The 25206-nt window shown below is 42.1% G+C and overlaps 1 protein-coding gene across 5 annotated transcripts in view; it reads left to right on the plus strand.

The window, feature by feature from the left end:
• Positions 1-7995: 7995 nt before the first annotated feature.
• LOC111243679 (uncharacterized) overlaps positions 7996-25206 on the plus strand; it is a 273017-nt gene continuing 255806 nt past the window's right edge. For 2 of the 5 annotated variants that reach the window (XM_086980937.1, XM_086980938.1), the window contains exon 1: positions 7996-9918. Coding sequence is in view for 3 of the 5 variants with exons in the window: in XM_086980936.1 (XP_086837062.1) it covers positions 9846-9918 (73 nt within the window). In the remaining 2 variants the exon portion in view is untranslated. The remainder of the gene's footprint in view (positions 9919-25206) is intronic. The other 3 variants (XM_086980936.1, XM_086980939.1, XM_022789585.2) reach the window with 3 other exon arrangements.

Below are 25206 nucleotides of genomic sequence, written 5' to 3' on the forward strand. Positions count from 1 at the left end.
GCAATTGATAACAAACAAAATTCAACGAACGGCGACTTTTATTGCCAACCTGTGTAATCCCTATTAAAAGAGCGAATGTACTCTGTCCTCTTGTTGCTGCCCGTTAATCGGCGTCGTTCTTCGAACACCAGAAAAAAAACCCTGAAACAATAGTGAAGTTTCCTTGCCCAGCTGAACATATGTATGTACAGTGAAGCGTAAAGTACATATGAAACACAATATTTTTTTGCGTTATTCGATGCTTCATTCAAGTCCTGTGAGGTATATGATCTAAGAAAAACTAACGGAACAGATATGCGCATTCACTAGATGTACGCAGAGCGTTCTGTACGCTTGCCGAGAAGCGTACACTTTCGGATTACCGATGGGGGGCATAGGGAAAACATTATTGTATGTGTATCAAAAGGATACTTGACTGGCTACTCGATCACTACGACATTCGATTGTATTGTTGTCAATGGAACGTCCAGTAGTACCGCGTGCATTTGACCTGAGCTGTTTTCGAAATTCCGTATATGCACGATAGATATATATATAAGTTGAAGTTCTGATCCAGTCATGCTTTAGATGGCTGACAGAGATGTTATTCAGTAAAAAAAAAAAGTGCTGTTATATCAATAAATGACGCCAGCTTCTGAAAACGTTTAACAATACGACCTTAATAACAGTACAGCAGTAACCGACATTCGTGGTGTTTTTCCATTTGTTGCTATCTGTGCCAGATGTACATTGAGTTGTTACATTTATACTATGACTTGATGTCTAGAAAGGTATTGATTTTCCAGGTTTATGAAGCTGTTTGACTTAAAATCACTCGCGGCGTTACAATCGTAAACAACTGTATTCCGCCGAATAAGTCTATCTATCATATGTTATTAAATGAAGGACAAACTGACGACTGAGACGGTGATCGAACACTCGATATCATCAACCGACTAATTAAATAACTCGCAGGCTATTAAGGCCCATTTTAAGGGGGCAGTCACTTGAAAAGCAAGCGCACGAGGAACGAAGCATCAAGCACTTCGGAATCAGTTCCACAATTGTATACTTATCAGTAAAGTTAATGGTACGAATTTAAAACAAGACAATAAAAGATAGTCAGCTGAGCTGTAAAACTATGGTAGGCCCATTATCTGAAAAGAAACCAAAATGGTTTCAAATCATGGAAGTGTTCTATTTTGAAATGCCAAAAAGAAGACGAAGATAATATATACTGTGGCGAGATTTAAATAGTTCCCCGATAGAAATGTAAGGCTTCTCATGCATTCCGTTATTGATTTCCTGTGCTTGCGTATAAATTGAACTTTTCATTTACGATCAGCTATCGCGCGCCATTTAAATTTTAAACGATCGGATGATCCGCGATCACTACGTGAAGATAGAGCTGTTCGTAGTGCTAATAATGCGTATCCTGAAAAGTTGTGTTTATATTAGTTTTCGACTTCTAAATTAGAACGATGTTCACATTTGAACGCATTTGATAGTAGTTTCTGTCATTTTAAACCAATGTGAGAAATGTTCTTCCTTTTCGCTTGCTCAACTATAATGGAACATTTCGGCTGTTTCAAACAGCCCCATTCATTTCCATGAAGAGAAATTTGGCTTGACTTAATAGATGAGGCCGATATTCCACTACGTACAACAAACTGATGTAATCAACCGTACCATGATATTGTGTGTCCAAAAAAACAATACCCGCCGTTAATGACTTTCCGATTAGTTTTTGCTCGAGTTAGACCAAGGTAAACTGTTAAACATAGAAAATCTATCTCGAAAAGCTCTATGGGAAGTATGACAATGTGGTAGAGGTACGAAGTTCAGGCAGGTCCATTTAAGCGACTTACAATGTCTGAAGCAGATGAAATTGTTTAGGACGTTCATAGACAATGTTCCCAACGACAAAGAGAGTACTGGAAAATTCTAACGAACCATCCCGAAGATCTATAGAACGGTCCAGTCATGCATTTGGTTGGCATCAGTAAACGAAGTGTTAATTTAATTAGCTTTTAAGATGTTGCAAATAAAATATTTACATTTCAGTGGTCCGAAGCGAGGAAAACTTCGCAAAAATATGACTCTAGGGTGCAGGATAATTTTTGAAAAAGATTGTTTGGAGTAATTTAAGCTAACGAATGCAAATGCACCTACCGAGCAGCTGTAAATTCACATGTTATTAAGTTAAGAGTTACAATGCGGCGCGACATTTCAAACGAAAAGTTAATTAGACCATTCTTTCTTAACGGTAGAGGCCAGTTACTTGAGTTTAGTGCGAGAGTGTCTCTTAGCAGAAGCCCGACAAGATGGAACATTTTTTGCCAGCGTGGTGGAATACCTTTACGCTATTATCGTAAGAGCATATCATAAGAATAGGTATTTCTTCTTGTTAGGATACTTTTGTAAAGTTTATGCCAAGAAAACCGTTGACACTATAATAATAATAATAATAATAAAAAAAAAAAACGCAATTGAGCAAAAATTCGCTATATATATACAAGGTGAAATAATACGATAGCGTAGTTTTAAAAAATAAATGTTTCAAGTTTTATGTTTGGTACCGCCGCAAGGCATTATGTCAGACGGTCGGTCGGCTTGTGGCAACGTGAAGCAAAATGTATGTGTACGCTATTCGGGCCAAGACCTCAATGTGTGTTCCTAAGTTTAGCAGACGAACGCGTAGCCACCGTTGTCAGCCGCGTATTGATCATTTTGAACATCTGCGCTTGAAGGAAAAGCTGTACATTTATTTTGCGTGAAGCCTTTTGCAATTTATGGATTAATTGTGTAGCAATAATCATTCAAATTGTGTGAATTTTGCGACACCCTGTATATTCATTTTATTCCAAATATTAAAAAACCAATGAAGCTAATGTTTTTGCTATAAAAATAGCCACCATATAGTCCGTAGTTACGGTACTGAGAAGTAGTTAGGCGCCATCCTCTGTTTGTAGTACATAATACATTCATTTAGCTGGCACGACGGGCTAACCCCGAGGAGATCGATCCGAGTCAATTTAAAACGAAGCAATATCAATCGTGACTTTTCAGTAATCCGGCAGTTCACTGATCATGAAATTAATTCAACCCGATCGCAACCAAACGAATGAACAGTACACGCGCCGTCCGTTTCGCGTTTCGTCAGTCAGAAGCAGCTGTCCCACGTCAGATAAAGTGGCCGATTAGAGAGAAGGATAAGTGGCGTCAGAGGTCAGAGGGAGGGAAGCGGAAACCTATTTTCCTGAGCAATGCCTTCTTGCTCATACCAGTGCGGTGACAGAGTGACAAAAAACATGTTCGGAAATGAAATATCGATCAACAGAGAGAAGAGAACGACGTACTGACTGACAAGCTTGGTTGTCGCAACAATAATATGGATAATAGCTTAAGAGTTGTTTTATGAAACATGGTAACAGCGGCTGAAACAAAAAGTGCCAAAGTTTACTAAAATCACCATTTTTCTCGTATTACAATGACGATGAAAGTAATTATGATGATTTTGTTGTTTGAAGTTTGTTGGACGGGCAAGTGCGTTCGTAAGACCCTTAACTTATTCTTTGTTTACGCATTCATAAAAGTTATTACTTGCAACAATAATTAGATTATGAGACTCGCTACTTATGTAAACATGTCGTTTCGATATATCTACATGTTGGGGAATTAAGAAATCTTCTAACGACAGTCCTCAAATGCTGAGCACAGACGAGGAATAAGCGTCTCAGGGACTCAAAATGGCTACTTTTCAGCGCGTTGACCATAAGTATAATCGAATCCAGAATTGTATACAGACGTGTTAATGAAACGTTTAACATTCAATATTATAGGTAGTTAGATTTGCTATATTGGTTTCTTACGCAGGCAATCTACGGTGCTAAATAGCGCACTCCGCATGTGTTCACATCAGTCGACACCACTGGCCATTTTCGAGTTTGAGGGCTTCGGTTTTTTGAAAGAAGGCGCCATTCGTAATTTGGTTTTGTCGAAAGACTATTTGTTGGTGGTCTCAAAGGTTCCCTGGTTTAACTAGCTTTCATCATAATTGACACATGGATCGATTTATCCAGTTTATGCAGCTGTAAAAACAAGAAAAATATTATCTAGTGTTGCAAGCCAAACCGTATAGACTAAGTTTTTCACCGGAGTACCCTCCCAAGTAATAACGTTTCATCTTGAAGAAATTAAGCACTAGCAATTCAGTATGTCCGTGCACGTCCATTGACCTTCTTCAGTCAGTCTCTCGTTATGCCGATCAACAACTTCACACTTTTCCCCCTGCGTTTCAACTGATCTATCTGGATATGATCAATGCTGGAACATGCTGCGCTCATTTAGCATATATCTTTTTTTCAATCTGTACTACACTGTAGCACAAGTGGCTGTCCGCAAGATCAGAAACGATCTCCACACAAGCGACTCGACACGTAATAATTCCCGTAACAGTAATGCTATACGCATTACATCTAGGTGAACTACTCCCAGCCCTCGCAGCACTCACCCAACCACTCATTGAGTCTTTCAGTTCATGCTCTTCATGTCGTTCGTGTAGAATCGCCTTTCTGTCGGCCGGTACGACTTGTAGGACACTGAGCGTCGTCGTTTTCCCTTTGTATTTTTGCCCCTGCCGTATTTTTAGCGATCCTTAGTCGCTTTTGGCAATAAGTACCTATCATGTGCGTCAGCCAGCTTCTTCAGCTGGTTCCGTTGCAGTCGTTCTGTTAGGCGAAACTAGTCGAGAACTAGCAGCGGACCACTGGTACCTTGTGACAGTGGAAGTAGCAGCAGTGGAGCTGCGGACGTCAGGGACCCGCTACTTCTTCACTGCTGCGAGTTTGCTACTCACTTATAGCCATCGGCGTCCTAACATCTAGGCAGAGGGCCGTTGGGGCCAGATCGATCATCGTCACCAACAAATCGTTCTTCTTCGTCCTTTTTTGACCTCCTAGTCACTTGATCATTGTTTTCCTCTGTTCTTCGCACTTTTTTTGGCCTTGTTTTCTGCTGTTCATCCAGTTACACGGCGGCGGCGGCGGCGGCGGCGGCGGCTGCGCCCTTTCCCTTCAACGTAGCTCCACGTTTGGTGCTCACTTCTCCCTTAGCCGTCAGTTTCTTTCAACTCTAGTGACTCTCATACGAAAATGTAGACTCGGTCGGCCCAGAGCCGACGATCGCTACCGTCTCATGCCTTTTCCAAGTCGTTGCTGTTCCCAACCTCTCTGTAGAACCCTTCATAACTCCCCGAGGACCCTAAGAGCCGCGGAGTTCTCCTTGCGATTATTGGCCTTGTTCCCTCCGTCCAGTAGTCTGTCCCATATTCCCTTTCCTGACTTGGTAGCACAATCCTGACGTTACCCCGCTTTCCAGTTGGCAGCTTTCGTTTAACTCGCCTTCCGTTGTTCGATCAGTTGTCGGTGGCATCATCGTCACCGACAGACTCTGTGGCTCCTGCCCACTTGAGTTGCATTGGACTACCCTTGCCTCAGTGCGGTGCTCGGCCCGCGGCTAGTCGGCTTTTCCGACTCCTGCTCTCATAGTTTCTTCCCATCCACATTTGCCCGATCTACTCGATTTTACTTCGTTTTCCTCTTACGTTTGACCTTTAAGTCTCCCAGGAGAAGACTTCTTGGCCAGCGGTCGGTCGGCCGGTCGGTCGGTCGCTCGTTGACTTGGGTGGTCGGTCGGTTGGTTGCCGACAACGGGAAGCCATTACCCATTGACACCCCTTTGCAACCCTTATCGGAGTTTTCTTGAGAGGGAGCAGCCCCCTAAGTGAGCGATAGCCGATCGCCTTCGCTCCTATGAGAAACAGGGAAAAAAGGTGCATCTAGGAAAAAGACCCATGTGCAGAGGGAAAAACTTGCGGAAAACAAAGTGCATACCATATACAGTGGAGGATCCCCATAGCAGTGCCTGCTAACGAAGCGCTCCTTCGGTGTCCTCCTTATCGTTGACGCCGCATTTCGCTATTGACAATGTAGGGTTACCATAGTCTCAAGTTATAAAAAAAACATTTATTATTGTAAGCTGTAGCCCTAGGAATCTAAACACGACAAAGTGTAATTGTTTTCCACAAAGTAAAACTATCCCCTACACTACGGAAATCTTACTTAACAATGCTATCATATGTAATAATTATTCATATCATATCATAAGTAATAAAAGTATTATGTATTATAATAATTTCGTTCTGTAACCCTTAATGTGAACACCAAATTCGAAAATTATTTGTGTCCAATTTGAGTATTCATACTCGTTTTTATTTTTCTATTTTTTTTGTACCGTTTTCGAGAACTACGCTATTACATTGATCGGTCATAAGTACTATTATTCTAGCCACGCCACAACCTATAAGTGACATAGTTACGGCTATCACAGCTGTAATTCCGTAGTTATTAAAACCACAGAGAAAAGAACAGATCGACGATTTCCAAATGTGGCACTTTATTCAAAAAAAAACTACACAAATGTTTGGCGTCCCGTAACTGCTGCTCACGAAATCTTGCTCGCTCACTCGAGCTCAGTGGGCAGCCATTTTAGGGCAGACAGTCCCTGTGTTCACACTGTAGAAGCTCGTAGGCAAAACACCGTTTAGTTGGCAAAAGGTACAATTGATAAACGCGTTGCACTATATAGCGACTTACGAACTTACCGCCGGATATCGCAATGGATGCGATGCGGTTGCACCATAAACACAGCTCTGACTTGGGACTAAGTACTTTTCTCCCCTGATGATAAAATGTATTTGTATTTAGACGTTCGTAATACTAAACGTTAGTTCTTAGAACAACGAGTTATTTTTATCATAGTAGATATACAAATTGGTCCACGGGGTGGCAAATTAGCCAAAGTCACTTATGTACTACACTTGTTTGCTGTTTGTATTCGTCTGTTTTAAAGTTTTAAATTGAACCGTCATCGGCCATGATGATAATATAGAGAGATTTTTTCTTTACACTTTTTTGCTGCGCATCAGGATATTGCCTTGTACTACAATAAAAAAAAAAAAAAACAAAAAAAAAACATTTAGCATCAAACTACATCTTGGAGGCATCAAAGCGATCGATTCCCAGTCGGCGCCATGTTCCCCATATAGCTTACTGGGTAGCATGCATGCTTGCTTGCTAGTCTTGCACGTGGTAGCCTGGGTCCGAACTCAGGCATATGCGCAGTGCATTCTGCGCTGGGAACCAGTCGTCTGAGGCCTAACGCCGATGTCGGACGTAAAATCGAAAGATACAGAAATGCTTTTAGATAGGCGTCGAGTTGGTTTGATCAGTGAGAGGCTCAGGAATCGCACAAGTACTATGTTTGAGTGGAAATAATAATCAGCAGACCACTTAATGTCAAAATTAAAGTTATTAAGAAACTTTAACTTAAATCAAGCAAATATTGTACTATAGGCATACGCCCATGTCCGAAAGGTCAAAGAAACGGGATGTTGGCACGCAGATTGCGCGATATCATCGTATACAAAAAAGATTGTCTGGCCATACAGGAGTCACTATACAGGTGAAATAGCGTGCGACAAACATAGGATATATATATGTAGTGAAAAGTGTTACCATTGTATGAAAAGCAATCGCTTCGCGTGAACTCTCCGCGTAAACAACAAGGGCCGACGCTTTGTACTGCACGCAATAACTATACGCATCTCATCTTATTACTATGTACGTCGAATGCATTATAACGGGTTTGTTCATCTACAGAAGTGGTAAAGTGCAGAGCACATGGGAACTCCAGGGCGCGCAAATTTAGATTAGGTCTCATTTTTCACACTCGGGCCGTTGTCCATTGTCCGTTTGTGTTGACTGAACTTGCTCATTTGATTCTCCTAGCCTTTTCGTTCAGGGATAGATAGACTAATTGGCTGCTTAGTGGCGCATTGAGAATGGCAGAGCCTTCGAAGAGTCACATGGTCGATTCAAATGTTCCCGCTATCGCCGCCGCGCCCACTCGGAGGCGGAGCTTCAGTTGCGCGGCGCATGGCGGGTCAACTATCGTTGGCTTCAGTTGTGCGCTGCTCACCACCGGGATCGTTGCTACGACCGTGGCGGAGGCGTCGGGTGTTGTGAGCCTATCCAGATCTTCTCTATACACAGTGGCGCTACGATAGGAGGCTACACTAAATCTTCTCTCATCTCCGTGTTCACCCATAGTGCGGCAGCGTGCCAGTATAAGGATCAGGTGCGTTAGTTCAGCTTGTTGTGCGGCAGTTGTGTTGTACGGCGACGAAAACCTATCCACAATTTATGTGCGACAACTAGTTTACTCATTTGTCTCACTGTTGCAAACTGTATGTGTGTAATAACCTGTTTCAGTTATCGAGCTACGACAGAACGGGAAATGAAAGTTATGACATCATTGTTGCTTTTCGAATATCGAAGAACACGCGTAGAGTATTTCCTTCGTTGTGTATGCGTGTATGTGCGATAGCAGTTCTAAGAGACTGAAAAGGCTCAAAGAAGTGTGGAAAAGCGCAAGATCAAATTGTAGGGGGAAAGAGAAAGCAGTTGACTTCGTTCAGAAGTTGTAGTCCCCTTGTACTTCGCCTATGGTTTGGCTTATCAAACTAGTGGTCTGCTCGTCACATGTATTGATTAGTTAATTCTCTCGTGCGGTATTTTGTTTATCAGTACACTCACTGCAACAGACCCTCTTTTCGGAACTAAACATGTCAGTGCAAAGGCAAATAGGCAATATTAGCTAGCATTCTTCCATGATCATCATCGATTGATATATTGTAATAATATATCTAATACAGTAAATAGTCAAACTGTGTCACACTGACCATTAGCCAGCCAGCTCAACCTAACGTTATGTAGCGGCGTTCGACACGATCTGCGATTGATAAAGTTTGTATTTATTTGATCGCAAGAACAGAGAAAACCTTTACCTCTGCCAAGCTCCACCAGCGAGAAAATAACGTCAGGCAAAACAGAACTGTGAAAAACAGTTACGATACGAGCAGTTGGGAATTTTCGAGTGCCCCTAAAGGTGACCGGCCCCACACGGGCAAAACGAAAAACAGGAAGACGAAGTGTAGTCGAGTCGCGATTTGCTACCGACGGAAGCGTACTTCGGCTGATACTTGGCATTCTTCCATAAACTGAGCTCCCTCCCCGGAGTTCGGTGTTGTTCTATTTTTGAAGTTCTGCCAACTGCGACTTTCATCATCGAGCGACTTTTCGTATTCATTCGTATCGTAAACGAAAATTTGCGAGCTGCTTTATTGGCTTGTCCAAGCCAGCCACTTAATCCAGATCACACAATTATTTTACTCGATTTAATTTGCCTTCAGTTCACTGTACACTAATCACTGCGTAAATCACAGGGAAAGAAAGAAGGACGACAACGAAGTAAAAAGTATCATGTGTGAAACCACGCTCAGCTAAAGTCACGTAGGACGACCAGCGTGTCCTTCGCGGCACGTGCACAAATTAAAACCCGCGTTCTCTGATCTGTCTCGTTTTTTATGGCGTACGTGTTTTCTAAGCGGGGCAGGAGTGCGGGCAACATTTAGAGGCGAGCCCCGTCAACACAAACAACATCAGTAACGTAGAAATGCAAATCAACGAAAATTTGTAAAAAATATGAAGTGCTGGTGCGGATAATGACGGCGTGCTTATGGTATTATCTCTGTTCTACCAGCCTTAACTGTTTTTAGCACTGTCTCTTTGTGTGAAGTTACAAAAAATTGGGAGCCATTTTTGCGTGAGAAAAAACAAAAAGCTACCAGGAGACGAAAAGCAGAGTCACAGAGGAACGATAAAGAGACATTTACATCTATTACCCCCCCCCCCCCCCCCATAGAGTGTTCGTCCATAAATACACTTTCGTTCATTCACACAACGATGGATCTGCGACGTCAACGACTTGGATTTTTCCTCGTCGCTCTTACGGCCACCTTTTCACACTTCTATGCAGGTAAAGGAAATCGGAATTCGATGTTGAATGCCGCCAGTTTGGCAGTGGATAGTGTTTCGGAAATAGTTACAATTGCTGGTGCAAGAATAGGCAATAACACACTATCATATTGATGAAAAAATGAAATTGATCTCCTAACATCGAACAAGTTACGTTTAGCAAGTAGATATATTTATTCAGTTTAACCTAAGAAAGTGACACAATGAACCTGCTAAATAAACATTGCGCAATATGCCCGTACGTATGTTCGTCTAAGTATGCAATAACTGGTAGGATAGGACGCGCCATTATCAATAATATACATAGGTGGAAAGTTCATTCAGACAACTTCCACGGAACTGAAATATCTCCTTTCTCAGTGAGTATCCGAGGCTAAACAGGTAGTATACCCCATCGCCGTGGCCCGTGAAGGAAGCGAAACTATTGGGTGCGCTAGACTTGAGAAAAGTTAATAACTATCTAATTTATTCAGCCCGAAAGAAACAATGACTATATAGCATACTAATAAAACATAAACAATTCGAACTTAGCTCTTAACTTGCGCATTGTCTTCTTTCTAAAGTTAAACATGAAATAATTTAACGACATTATTATGTATTTTGTCAATTCGATCGTTGTTGACTAGGCGTGTTGAGCGGCGTGGACTGATTCACCTCGACTGGCCCAAAGGTCAATATTATAAGATTTGCTTTGTGTACGTAGCGTTGAGCGTTGATGCTACCGATTTCATACGAAACCTCGAGATATCACCAGTTCTATAATGTTTATCGAAAAATCGATGTAATATATTCAAAAATGCGACCTGAAAAAAAGAGCGTTCTTTTCTCTTGCGTTTTCTACGACGTAGTGTCGTTAATTACGTATACGTAAAAAACATCGCATGAATTTTACGTTCTGTCGTGTATTTTCTTCCGAATGCATTAGATGACAGTTAGTCTCGTTTATATTCATACAGTATTCTTCTATGTGAGACTAGAAGTTTCATACCATTGCGCATCTCTGGTCCCAGGAATGTTGATTGTATTAAAGTACTTAGGTCCGCATGTGTCTCCGAAGCGATAAAAATGCATGCCCCTTCGTCGATCGTCCGAGGGGGGCTATCCGTCTGCGTTACCCTGTGTCCTGCATTAGAAGAAAAACGGTACCTACCTATCTGTTTGATTAATCGGAATGGCCCGTTTACGGTTGCCGCTGCTATCGGAGAACGTTAGACGATAAGCTACCGTAAGTTGCCAAAGCCACCGCTACAACCGCCGCCTACCAAGCAAAGCCAATGAAGCAGCAGGTCACTCATGAAAAAAACATCATTGTAATACTAATAATAATCGCCCAGCCTGATCATAAAAAAACGCACTGCTGCGTGTGCGAGGACTACGAGTTCTTGTGAACTCGGGTTTATCAAGACACCACGTGAATTGATTGTTATCACTGAACGCGTCAATATATAGATGCGTATTGGCCTAAGTAGCTTATTTGAAGAAAAGAAGCGGTCTGTTTTCTGACTACCCAATCTATTATTTAGACTGACTCTTGACCAACGAGCTGGCCTGTGTTCGGTGTGCCCTGGGTGGCTAAAACAAACTATGCCGAATTGGCCTTGTATCTTAGCGTTGGTCTCTTATTGGCGTTTTGTTCTCTATAAATAGGACACCCGACGATCAATATCTGATTCCTTACACTCATTTTTGCGGAAGGATGAAGTTGCTGGCACCCTACGTTACACGGGACACTTGTTACATTAGATTTAGAGCCATGGCGATTTATGCATACGAAACCACTGTTTATGGCGTAATTACAACCTGAGCGAATATATGTTTCAGCCATACATTGCCAGTTTAACAATATTGATTATATAGCTATCTATGAGGACGAGTCCAAATATATATATATAAGCATAACTAGCGGAGAACGTACGCGCTGTCGAATCAGCTAGCACGTTCGTTCCCTCTGCGGCTTAAGCGGAAATTCAAGGCGGAAATGATTTCTAGCTGATCTAGATACTTTTTTTTTTGCACTTCTATGTAAATCGCTTCATCATAGGGTTGGTAGGATCATTTCTTCACCATTCGTTTTAAAGACTATCGCACACTGAGACCTTGTATCCGCCGCGATAACGTTTCTATGCTCTGGTGCGAAATGTTTTTTTAAAAAGTTGATAGCTGGTTTGATTTTGAGCTCGTTTTTAAATGACGCTCGGACATGAGCCATCCTAAAAATTAATATAAGTATGTGTAGGTGGCAGGCTAAGTTTTTCTCGAAGATATTCCTTGGCAATATCCAGCTCTACAGTTCCCGATGGCAGTGGATCGGCGAGACTCATTTCCGCTTAATAGGGCACCGTTCAGCTCCGTTTAAGCTTGTAGGCTAGTAAGTTAGCCGATTTCTGACTGTTTTATTTAGTGTTTGCAGGAGCTATATGAGCATCCGACTACACATTCTCATACGTTGAATTTCTAAGTAAAAATTCGCGCAGTCCTATACACTGTAGCAAAACGTCTGTTGATTCGATACGGATCGATCTAGATTCCCGTATTGATTTAGATACCGTGGGTATCAAGCTCGCAAACTTGAGCGTCATGGTCGTTGAACGTATATATATTACTGTTCTTTTCTCCTATTTTTACCCGATCGTGTGTTGTTATGTTCGTTCAATTTCCGCCTTCTCAATTTCATGTTCAAGTAACACAACACCTCATACACATGTATGTAGTATTGCCATCTTAAGGCTGTGCGGTTAGCTGATTGGCCGGCTCATTCTACAGGACAACGTATTGGGATTTCGCGCGACCGTTTTTTTTTTAAGATACATTTTTCTAGTACGATCGCATTTCATTCATCCTACCTAAAGAAGCCAACCCCACATCACCCGATACCTCACATACGCGATTTTCTCTGATACGATATATACATATATATATTGCTGGTAACGTTAGACGAGCTCATCGCATGCGAAAATATTCCTAATATATTTATCGAAGTCTGTGATGAACTTTGTACTGGACCAGAGGATAGATCTACTAAAGTATGGATACTGACAGGCCATTGATGCGGTTAAAAAGTGATTGACCTTGTTCATACGCTTGCTCATTGATTATATCATCTACTTGTTATTCAAATTGCCTTTTGTCCAGGTAATGTTCCAGTGGCGAAGATACTGCTTTAAATCGAATTTGAGATCATCGCGAGGGTGACCAGCGGAGTGCTTCTTCAGAAATATCAAACACGCAACAAAGTGACAATTATTATGAAAATGAATCGCGTGTGCCTTTCGGGTTTACGTAACGATACCCTTAAGTTATTATATATATAGGCTATCTCTGAGGCGGCTCTGATCGTTTTTGGTATGTAGGCTTGGCTTAATATGAAAACAGTGTTTTTAGTACAAAATCTTTAGTGGAAAAAACAAAGTATATTGAGGGAGACACATAGAGAAGTAATGGGTCAACAACAGAAGCATGCGCTGGTGATGGAAGTGTGGCATAATCGAGACAGAGCTATGGGGTATTTGCTGCAAAATGATTAAAACGCATTAGTGCACTCTTTGTAGTAGAACTAAAGTAACTTAGAGATAAAAGTAAGGTAATGGAAGTTCCAAAACGGTAATCGAATTGGTAAGACAGCGTAACGCCAACGTGGCGAAGCCACCAGATGCCTTGAGCAATACAATCGGTTTATTATGGACGACGAAACTGCTCCAACTGGAACAGCAGCAAGAAAAAAAAAGAAAGATGTAATGAAATAACAGACTTAACATAACAGACCAGCGTCAGCGAGTTCGAATTCGGATTCGGAACAGGTCCGAACTCGGTTTGTTTGGTAAAAACATTATACGGAAGACAGTGTTGAGTAACGTCTGTGTAAGTAAAAAAACAATGAGCCTCACTGTTTATAGATAAAGGTAGGCCCCTGGAATTTTGACTGCTGAAAAACGGAGCAACAACAGCCATTCGATACCAATACGAAATAATAAATTTGCAAGCGTCATATTGATGAATTATACGCAAGGCGAAAGGACACTGAAGTGTCAATGAACTATTTTCAGTCTGTCGCCAGGCTAAAAGCATTTCCAATGCACCTAGCTGCCATACCGCAGCTATATATATATATATAGCTATATAGTTATGTATATAACTGTATTGTATAGTTAACGCATTCTCTAGCCAAACTCGCGATGATGTGCCCAAAATGTTCATGGGCATCTAGTTGCTACAACTACTCGATTTTAATACTACAACTAACCGCAATGCTAGAAATGCTTATTCTGTTGACTGAGTTCTATTATTTCATTACTTAATTGCATAGTATATTTGTTTGTATAATAATAATCTTCTGTTAAATATTTTCCAACTCCATTTTCCTACGACCACCACCCCTTGCTAATAAAAGTTTTTATTTTATCACATGAGCTCAATGATCGATTGCCTAAAAACTGCTGCTAGTGATGGCTGTCGTTCAAAGCTATTAGATAGACAAGTGCAAATACGCCCCCTCTCTTTTTCTCTCCGTCCGCCTTTCGTTCTCCATCGAGCTAAATGCTGCAGGTTTGGGGATGCAATCACCTCCGCCGCTATCCCTGCCCCCCACGTTACGGGTCTCGTTGTCAGCAATTGATAGGGGAGCGGTTGCAGCATAAACGGGTGTGGTTGGTACAAAACTGGCCTAGCCATGGGATAACCAGCCACTGGCATCAGTACGAGAATGAGAAGTAGATCGAAGAGATCGGGTTTCGTAGACTCAACGTTTCGTTTTTTCGTTATGTCGAGTCCTGCTGGTCTCTCCTACGGGTCTGCCGATGACGGCCGCCCAGCGAAACGATGTCGATAGCCACGAGGACAATATAGCGTTCATGTCATTTGCGTTCGTATACATTCCAACAGGCGGCGAAAGAAGTGCGTGGACACTTTGTATGGTACGGTGCGTAGAAAACCGAGCGAGACTCGGTCGGTTCCGTGAGCGCATTGGGATTTGAGTGCTATCAGTGGATTTCATTTAGTGCGAGATACAAGTAGATTTAAACACATGTTTGCCAATTGGCCCCGGTTAGTATACTTCAGAAAACGCTTGCTTACCTCAAAGCAAATGAAGAGACAGAAAAATATGTCTTGGCGACTTTACGTGATGTATTACTACGAGTCCGAAAATCTACATATGATAACTGTAATCACTAATTAAAAGATTGCTATTTTTATCGTCGTAGTAATGCGACAGGATGGCTGGGCACACTGAACGTCTCTGAACAGGCAGAACTCCCTTCCGAGAACCAGGCGTGGCGCAAAAACGGAGCGCCATTCGAGATTTACATGATTCGTTAACGCTGTAAGGCCTAATTATAGTGCGATTTCCGGAGACTGATCGCATTCTCGGTCGATTTTTTCGTAGCTGACATTGATTGTCACAGTGCAGAGACAAATGTAGAAAAGATATAGAGATGCAATTTCGAATTGGTGATTTCTGCTGCCATAGACGATTCCGGTGGCAGACCATACGATGGAAGCTAATTTCTATTTATCTGTCTGAGCCGTTACCGATATTGGTCGATCGATCGGCACGTGTTCTCGAATCTGTTTCTAATTAGTGACTACTGAATGAGAGGCAGTTCGTTCTGATGCGAGTGGTCTTCGTAGCGAAAAAAGAAAGGCGTAATCGACCGTAAACATAGAATCTCCACTGTTTTAGTCTATTGACCGGCTGAGTCGACAACATTGTTTAAGCAATCGAATTGTCTTTTTTTCACGAGCTGTTACCATTTATGACAGGTAGTCCTTTTTATTACACTTTGAACGACATGGCCTCTAGCACTGCCATAGTGTGTAGATGCTGTCACTTCCCTAAGCCGTTTAGGTTTTGCTTATAGATAATGCAGCCGGCATCGGACAATTAACCAAAAGCGAATATTCGAGGCGGATATAGTACTATGATGTATTGCCCATGATCATTAAGTTACCGAAGTTTTCCCGACGAGTGGCGTAAGAAAACTAACCTACATCTCTACAACTTTTAAGAGAAGTATTGAGGAAGAACAACAAAAGATTAATCGGCGTATTTAGAATAACTTTAATTCAACTTATAATCACTTCAGCGCTCCATCTTCTAGTTAAAAACAGGGGTCGTTGGTTCCCATCAGCAACGTATATTTGATAATAAGTGTGATGAAATGAAGAAATAACAGTTATCGACAAAAATGGGTTTGTGCAAGCCATGAATATTTATGCGAGACCACGTCTATTCACTGAATCTGACTTAGTCGCTTCTTTGCTAACACCAAATAGCGTTTACCGGCCGCCTGAGGACATTTTCACTCATTTCCATTCGTTTATCTGATTTCAGCAATCGCAGTTGAATCGACGCTGTTCTGGCAAAAGAATAATTTGTTCTTTAAAGCCCTTCGGCGATATATTTGGTCGTGAGAAAGTGAATATTGGAAATATCCGAACGTACCGAGAGCTTGCACATGAGCCGGAAATGCGAACGTTTAAATCTGTCAGATCGGCGGGCCCATTGGACTGAGCCAATTACAGACAAAAAGATATACTTCTATACGCTGTTCGAATCGGGATTGAGACTCGTTGCGCGCCACATCACAGCGCTTGCTTACGGCTCGCTATTTACCATCATTTAGAGTGAATTATGAGATTTATGTGTATACAGCTCCAGCTGAATAATTAATGAGTCCGTTGATTTTATTAACGTTGTCGCAAAACACACTCGTCATTTAGTCTCTGTTGTATACTTTGTGTTAGATAGCTACGGCAACTGCCCGACAGATATCTAAACATTGATCGGGCGTCTGCTCTCCAGGTAACAAACTACTTCATTACTCGTCAACTCTAGTTGTTGCCACTTTAACCACTTCAACTATGTCTAACACTTCTACTTACCACCAACTGGTAGAAGAGCCTAACGTGACGGTCTGTTTTCCACTTCGCCTAAAATGCTTTTACCCTTGTGGCTCGTTCAATAGCGCACGGTGCTCACTCACCCTTTCGGTGGTCAAGCAGCGTCTCAAAGCAGTGAGTCCCTATCTCAAAACATCAGCAAGCGATACTCATTCATCGCAACGAAAGGAAAACGCCCCCTCTCCGCCCGTCGTCCCCCACATGCGTTGAGGATCGGCGTCGAGAACGCGACACCAGCATTCTGATGACGTCCCGCAGCTTTGGTTCTGGCTTAGACGCCGCCCGCCGTTACTAAGTGCTTGTTCACGTGTCGCGGGTGGGATAGCCGATGTCAGCGGCAACTGTGTGGTCCCGGAAGATGTTGCGCGCTCTGAATCTCTTGGCTACACCGGGCATAGAACATCAGTCGCATCGCCATGTGATGACTTTTTAGTTGGAGGCTAGATAGCAAGAGGCACAGCTGCCAAAGGAATGGACGAATGCAGAGAATATTATAGATGATACGGGAAATATCCGCAGCATAGGAAGTAGCGGGAAAAGAAGCGGCCGATGGGAACGCTGAAATAGCATCAGTGTGACCGAGCTCGAGAATGGCAGGACGTTGCACGATACGGCCAACTCGCTAATAGAGTGACACTGGCTGAAGCAATGCGGTCTTGGCGAGTTTCCGAGCTTCATGTGCTATTTCATAAACATGTGCGTTAGTATATGGATGTGGCTATCAATGTGCTATGTTTATGCCCACGTATTGGGTTGGGTATACAGGCTTGTTTCTGTTTTTTGTCCCCTAGTTACTGGAAAACCGACAAAAAAGAAAGAGACGAGACGTAGCGGTTGGCGATGTTCCTGGTAGGTTGTTCAGACAGCATGCGCTCGGATGTAGGTTAGTAACAAGGCTTAGGTGGGTTACAGTGAATAGCTCGTTACCTGACGGCAAGGGAAAATTTGCCCACTTATTGCTTCGAAGAAGTAAACCTTTTTTTTTTTTATCGAATTAAACGGCGCTTGTTACAAGAAATATCGCATAATAATATGATACCTGTAGGTAACGGTTTCTATTCACGCAAGCCAGTCGGTACCAATAATTGACTTTACCAAAATGTATGATAGCCTTACCTTAAAATGGTGTTTTCGATTGCTTCGACTAATTAAAAGCCTATGCTTTGGGTTTAAGATTGGTTATGATTAACTTCCTGGCAAGGCTGCCAGCTGTGATATTGCTTAGTTTAGATCATGCAACGTATTACATCATTTGATCAGCTAACATCTTGATGTACCTACTCATCAAATGTAGCGCTAACAATAAGGCATCTTAATGAACTCACCTATATATGTGAATACCTAAAAAATAATATACAAGCAACAACTTTTGCTGAAGTCGCTCCCGCAGCACCTACTGCGGCATATCTTGCTATAAGCTAACTCAGTGGTTTAGCGGTGACTTTTGAAGATACCAGCTTGCTCTTGCCCTCACTCGAGAGATCTTGGAGCAGCAAATTATACAAGCAGAATCGACCTTTACTGACTCCAGCTCAGATCGGACCTTAGCCCTGCTTTGAGCGACTGTTATCGATTTCTCTTCTTGGTTATTATAGCCGACGTTAACAAACTGTGGGGTGCGGTTTTGGATACTTAACGTTTGTTCTTTTTTAGTCATGTTTCAGACAGAATAAGTTATATTGTGTTCTATTTTGTGGGGGTACATTAATGACATTGGCAACCCATATTTAGTAAGATAAGAGTCAGCATATTCGGCTAACAGAGCGCAAAACGTGTAGTTCAAAGACTAAAGTATGCGGAAGGAATTTACGAAGCTTGGTATCTTTGTATTTATAACAAGTCCATTCGTTGACGACTCAAAAAAAAGAAGCATTAATCCGAGAAAGAGAAGCACTCTATGGACTATTAGTATTTAGGATGATAAAGAAGACTCATATGGTAGTAACACACTAAAATTTTGATGCTGGTACGTTTTAGGCTTGTAGAAAAATTGGTTCGGAGAAACAAACGTCGGGAGTGCCACGAGTGACGGCAGTGAACACCTGTCAAAAGCCAACGAGAGTCTAAAATACCTAAGTGTTTGTTAAGGAGCTGGAAAGAGAGAGAACAAAACGGGCACGACCATCATTTATTGATCCTAATCTAATGCGTATTAGAAATGATTATCAAGAACATTACTTAGCCTGTGTTCCAGCGCATTGAGCAGTCCCTCTTCCACATTCATGAATATCTGTATGTTTGCAGACCAGAAAATATCTAGTAATATACTACTCGCATATTATCCGAATATGCGGTCCAGTGTGACGTGTTTGTGTATGGCAGATCTGCGTGGAAACTGTGAGTCAATCTGTCGACTGATCTCACATGAGAAAGTTGTGATACAATCATTATCCAAGATAGGGATCAAGACTTTAACACGCCAACTGGGTATCGGGGTCTGATCAGTTAGAAGGAGGCAAACAAACAACTATCAATTGAGCCATTTGGCTAATTGAAAAGCCAAATTATTTTCAATGTTTTCTTATTATCTGTGTTACAGCTTCGATTCAGTTGAATGTTTTCTCGATTCTATAAAAAGCGCCTAATTTTTTAGCTGTACCAAATAACTTCGTCTTTCCTTCAATTGATAGTCACAAACATGAGTCAATTCGTGATTGTGTGTCAACCCACATATACATTAAATCCTGACTCGTCCGCGAAATGAATTGCAACGCCATTGACCTTGATAAACAAAGATATCCAGAGTTTATCTCATACTTTAGACACAACGACGTCTGTGGTGAAACTCGAAAAATTTGGGATTACTGCTGACTAGCGAGAGGAAGTTGTCAGAATGGTAGTGAACTTCGGTTGAAGTTTCGGTTGAGACGTGGCCATGTTCAAATCGACCACAGCTCGCTGGGTCGCGCACAGGAAACGTTACTCCGTAGGCAGCAAAAGTCCGTAACCGGAAACAATATTCATCACGCCCAGAATTGTTTGGACGAAACGCGAAAAAATACTTTGGATCGCTGTGCACTTCCTTTTGCTGCTGTGGAGTGTAAGGGATTCTTGCGTGACAAACGCGATACGAAGCGTACATCGGGACATCGAATAGAAGAACGCGTGGAAGTATAGGACATACCTACATATTGTTTTTTTTTTTTTTTTTTTTACGTAATACTATGCACTCGGGATCGAAAAAAATCTGAGTAGCAGACGTTTGATACCCGACTGTTTGTTTTTTGTTTTCGTTAAGACGTTCCGCGAGCAGACGATAGCGGATGGATGCAGACGGCGCTAGCACGTTTTGACTATGAAAAGCCATAAATTCGTGCACTGACGTGTGTCTTTGGCTGGATTATGAAATAAAGATTGTCTGCTTATCTATGCTGTCGTCTATGGTAGCGTGCAGACAAAATGTACATGGTACTCTTTTTCAAGTAGGTATATTTGTGCTAGTAGAGGGGCAAGCAACGGTGGTAACGCAGACAGCTTTGCTCTTTACGGCATATAATACTTGGCGGTTGAACACAGGGTTACCTATGCGTGGATTTGATGAATGGCACTTATAATAGCGCTTGTCTAATCGTAACCGGATGACTCTGTCATTTCGAGTGACAACTATAGACTATTTCGTTAGCGCGTACCAGACACACCACAGTATTTTGCTTGAGATTCGTCCACGGCATGGATTATATTTTGAAAACATAACGATTAGATTATATGTGCGTTGAAAGGTAGGCCAAAAAAAAATATATCCTAATGTAAAACACATGTAGCTATAGATTGTTTATGCACAACTACGACACGTAAATTACCCTAACTAGATGCTGTGTTAAAAAAATCTATGATATCCTTAAGATATTTTAGTTATAGAATTACTGTTCTAAGATGCGATAGAACCGATTGCGTTCGAAAAAAAAATATATTCTAGCAGATTATGGCGTGTTAATATACGGACTACTCCGAATATTGTTTGTTCATGCTTCAAGTAATATGATTTCTATCGCAATTGAAATGATGTCGGCTAGCGATGTATTGGAAGTCACGTACCTACAATGTTACTCGAAGTAGATCGGCGCATAAATGTAGGAATATCTGATCGAATTGATGAATGTAATCAATTTTCGTAGAAGCAATAGAAATTATATCGACCACTGGCTCGGTTCGACTTGTCTCGATTTTGCACTATCCGAAGCTGCGTCAGGTTATTTTTGCCCATAATTTTTCACGTATTTGATTTTTGCACTATGATCAGACAATGATAATTCCATATATATTAAAAAAAAAAAAAGTGGGTCCAGCTGTGTTGGTCTGTCACGCAATGAGAAAACAGTTTGAAAACCGGACCATACATATGACAACCTTTTTCAGTTTCCGTCAGACCTAAATGGGCCTATTTTGCCTATATGCCAATCCACTATCGGTTATCATCATTGCAAATCACAGAACTCAAACAGCGGCTGGTACAATAAACAAATTCTACTCAACAATGTTATCCGTTTCGAGTAAACACTTCTACGTCATCGCTATGGTCCTGTACAAACCCATCCCTGCCAACGCTACGTCAATATAGCCATGGCATGCGAAAAAGCTGTATTATAATGCACCAGTTTTGCCGTTCTAAATTACGCGGTTAAGGTCAAACGAATAAGACCTACTGGCCGAGGGGTGCTGCAGCCGTAACTTGGCGCGCCGTAGTCGACCCTGACTGTTGTAGACGATCCTTTGAAGCGGGCGAGCTATATAAAATGTCGATCAAAAGTTATCCGAATGGACAGAGCTTCAAGGCAATGGCCATAGTGTAGCGAGCCACAACAACGCTAACACGATGATTTACGAGCAAGAAAAAGAGAACTTTCAGGATAGGATTTTTTTTAATTTAAAAAAAGAAGGTTTTATTACTGCTACTTCGAATGTCATTACTGTTAGTTCAACTGAGCCATTTACCGCTTTTCTTACTACTTACCTACAAGCAATAGCTAGGTCAAATGTTTTTACGGGTATTGCCGATTTGTTGAAATCAGTTCAGTGGTTTAACGTCTTAGCCAGACGGACACCGAAGTGTATAAGTACTGTGAGCATCTAACAGTGTTTAGGAACATTCATCTTGGGTTGCCTAACGGCGATACCGGATATAAAACTCGAAATATGGGGGGGGGGGGGGTCATTCATCTTCGATTATATCAAATAAAGACAAAACTCTTGCTTTATTCTTCCGACAAAGCAAGATTCTCAGAGTTCGTACATATATATTAGAAGCACGTTGAAAGTTCCATTGCTACACATCTGCCTTACACATGTGTCGGACCGTGCAGGCAGCATTTCAGATTTTTATGGGGTTGAATCGATTAACCAAAAAAAATCCATTTTACGCTTCTCCTTTGTCTAAACGCTAGCAGAACATTTCATGCATCTGTTCAAGTCAACTTGGTGCCGCTACGATTCTCGGATCCGAAGGATGCATTCGATATTTCCTGTAAAGCTAATGAATCTCTGCTATGAAATGACACACAGATCTAGGATCAGCACGCAAATCTTGATGATCCGGCACACAAACTCGACTTCAGGATATCCAGCACGGATGTTAATATCAATCAATAACTAGAAGGAACGAAATATTATTTATGATGATCACGTAATTGTCATACGAAACAGAGGTATACGCACGCTATACATGGAATAATCAGTCAACGGTGTGTAAGATGTCAAGGCATCAAAAAGGACAGGAAGTACTTTCAACGAGCTGGAGGACTGAGCGCGTAAGGCCAATGAGCGAGTTGAATAGATTCAAAAGAGGTTAATACGGAAGAAAAACGCCCATTTAATATGCTTTCATTAGCCGGACAGTGGTCCAAAGGACTGAGTCTATACGTAGCTGGATAGTGTAATGATATTCTCGATGAAAAGGTTTTCTTATGCAATCAAATTCGAAAAGTAGATTTTATTCTCTTCCCGGAGCGACTCTTGTCAGACTCTACACTAGCTTCAGGCTCAGTAAAGCGTAGAGCTAAGCCGGCTAAAAGTCCACTTAATGCAACGATACAGACGTGAACAGAAGAGAATACAGAGCTATTAAAATAAAGCGAAAGTAAAGCTTTTTCAGCCGACTTTCAGTCGGCCAGAGGTATCTAACAGCTTTCAGCTTTTGATAGCCTTAGGACACTGCTGCGGAAATGATGCTAGGCTAAACCCAATAAGAGGTAGAAAAGTAGTCGATTAGCAAGAATATGTTATCGGAAGGTACGACTATTTCTTCACTGTTAGCGTACCAGCAACACCTGATCCGAGATGAGATTAGAAATTTGTGTTTTCGAATGGAAATCACTTCAATACGAGTCTTCGAGAGCAGAGAGGATTTAGTGACCCCAGTATAGCTCACATCTACGTACCTGCCACGCGGGTAAACTTCTGAAAATGATCCATATTATTTTAACAACGTAAGCTACATCCTGGAGCTTGTTCCTTTCGCCCTGCCTGCTAAAATACACGTAGGAATTCCTCTTTAAACAAATTCCGCCAGTTATTATAGCCAATATATTATATTATTCAGTACTATTAAATAGATATTAGTAGGGTATAGTTAATTTACGCCGCTGCAAAAGGATGCATCCAATCAAAATATCTTGCCACAGTGCGTACGTTCCCAACTTAACTGGTGGCTCGTAGACGCCCCTTTACGTAATTTTATGACCTACCTAGTGGTGAACGTGGAAGCTTTATGCTGAATCTTAGCTGATATAGCTGTGCGCAATGGTCTATGAAAAAAAAGGCCTAAACCAATTTAGTTATACGAGCAGAAATACTTGAATTGTAGAAATACATACACCGTCCTGCAGATCATAATGGGTTGCATGTCGAAACTTCAGTGAAGGACCGTAGATGATGCTAAATAAATAACCGTTTTGAGTTTTACGGCGTTACTACTGCTAAGGATTCATTCAATTGATGCTTTATTCGGTCTGCTTGCATTTAGCGATTTCGCCTATCAATCACCACTTGCAGACTCGCCGACATAGATGAGGCCCATATCTATTTCGGTTACATATGCAGGCAGTGCCAATGCGCTCGATGGCCCTGCGGGGCAAGCTCGGCCAATTCACCACTCGGCAAATTCCGGTGCTAGTCAGACCTATGCTGACTAACTGAATGTTTGATCAGACCATTGAGAGCAAATGAGAGCTTCAGGGGCGTTGGGAACATTCGGACGGACTCGGGCAGGGTCGCTGGATAGCAAAGCAAGATGGAGGCAGAGCCGTCGGAGCTGGGCTAGCAGATCAGAGAGCTCGCTGTCCCTCTGCCGCTTGCTCGGTCGCTCGGTGGGGTGGATCAGATTGTTTTCTCCGTATCTGGTGCTCATGTACAGGCGTGGAGACGCCGGTGTAAAACAAAGAACAGGAAGGGGGCAAACTGTTACGAAGTACTACTTGCCACCGGGGTGCTGTGTAGCTAGCGACGGCTGGGTAACCCCCCAGCAAATAGGCTTCTATTAAGTGATAATGAGTCATCGCCGCTAGGGCCAGTAGAAGTTGCTAATACTACTGCTGGTGCTGCTGTTTGAGGACAAGAAAACCCGCCCCTTTGATTAGACGGCTAGCTCTGGCTGCGGTGGCGTAGGAGGGCAGACAGCCAGCCGTACATGCCGTTTAGCTGAAGCAAGACGGGCGGATAAGGCAAATGGCAGCCTGCGAACAGTGGGCTCTGAGCTTGTGTTAGACTTGACCGGACATCGCGCACAAGTCGCGAGTCTATCTTTCGCTAGCTGATGTGGGTGACGAGCATCGGAATAGAGCTAGGGCAGTAGGAACAGGATAGGGACGGTGCACAGCTATGTTCACCGGTATGCTTGTCCTAAGACCCGCGTAGCAGATTTCTGTGATTCCCAAGCATATCAGAGCCAAAAGCTCATTGACTCCTGTGGTCTAGTTCAACTTGTCAGTTTGCAGCTGCCTGGCGACGGATATAATATGACACACGTTGCGTGTTTAGCGTCGACGGTTATGATATGGCCATATGCTAGCGGTGGAAAAGAGCGCGCTGAAATATCGAGGCCGTGTAGACTACGAGCGGAAAAGAGATAGGTTAGATACACGCTATATAAAATTGATTTTACAAAATCAAGAGTGGTGTTAACAATCGTTAGCGCTATCATTCTGCAGATTTGTACTACTGCAACTAAGGCTATGAGAAGGTCCTACCTAGGGATTGTTCGAATCCGCCAATCGGATAAATAGTTTCATGCACTTTGTTCGCTTCTGCTGCATTTAACTGACTAGTATTGCACAATTATAATCGCACATCGATTAGGTGTTTTTCGAATTGGAGCATGATTGTCGCTCAGTAATGGACTATTTAGGAGAGCTTCAACCGAAGCATGGACTTAGTACACAACAGACACTACGCCATTTTA

The sequence above is a fragment of the Varroa destructor genome, unplaced genomic scaffold, assembly GCF_002443255.2.
Source record: "Varroa destructor unplaced genomic scaffold, Vdes_3.0 BEIS01000002.1, whole genome shotgun sequence".
In the NCBI taxonomy this organism is placed as follows: Eukaryota; Metazoa; Arthropoda; class Arachnida; order Mesostigmata; family Varroidae; genus Varroa; species Varroa destructor.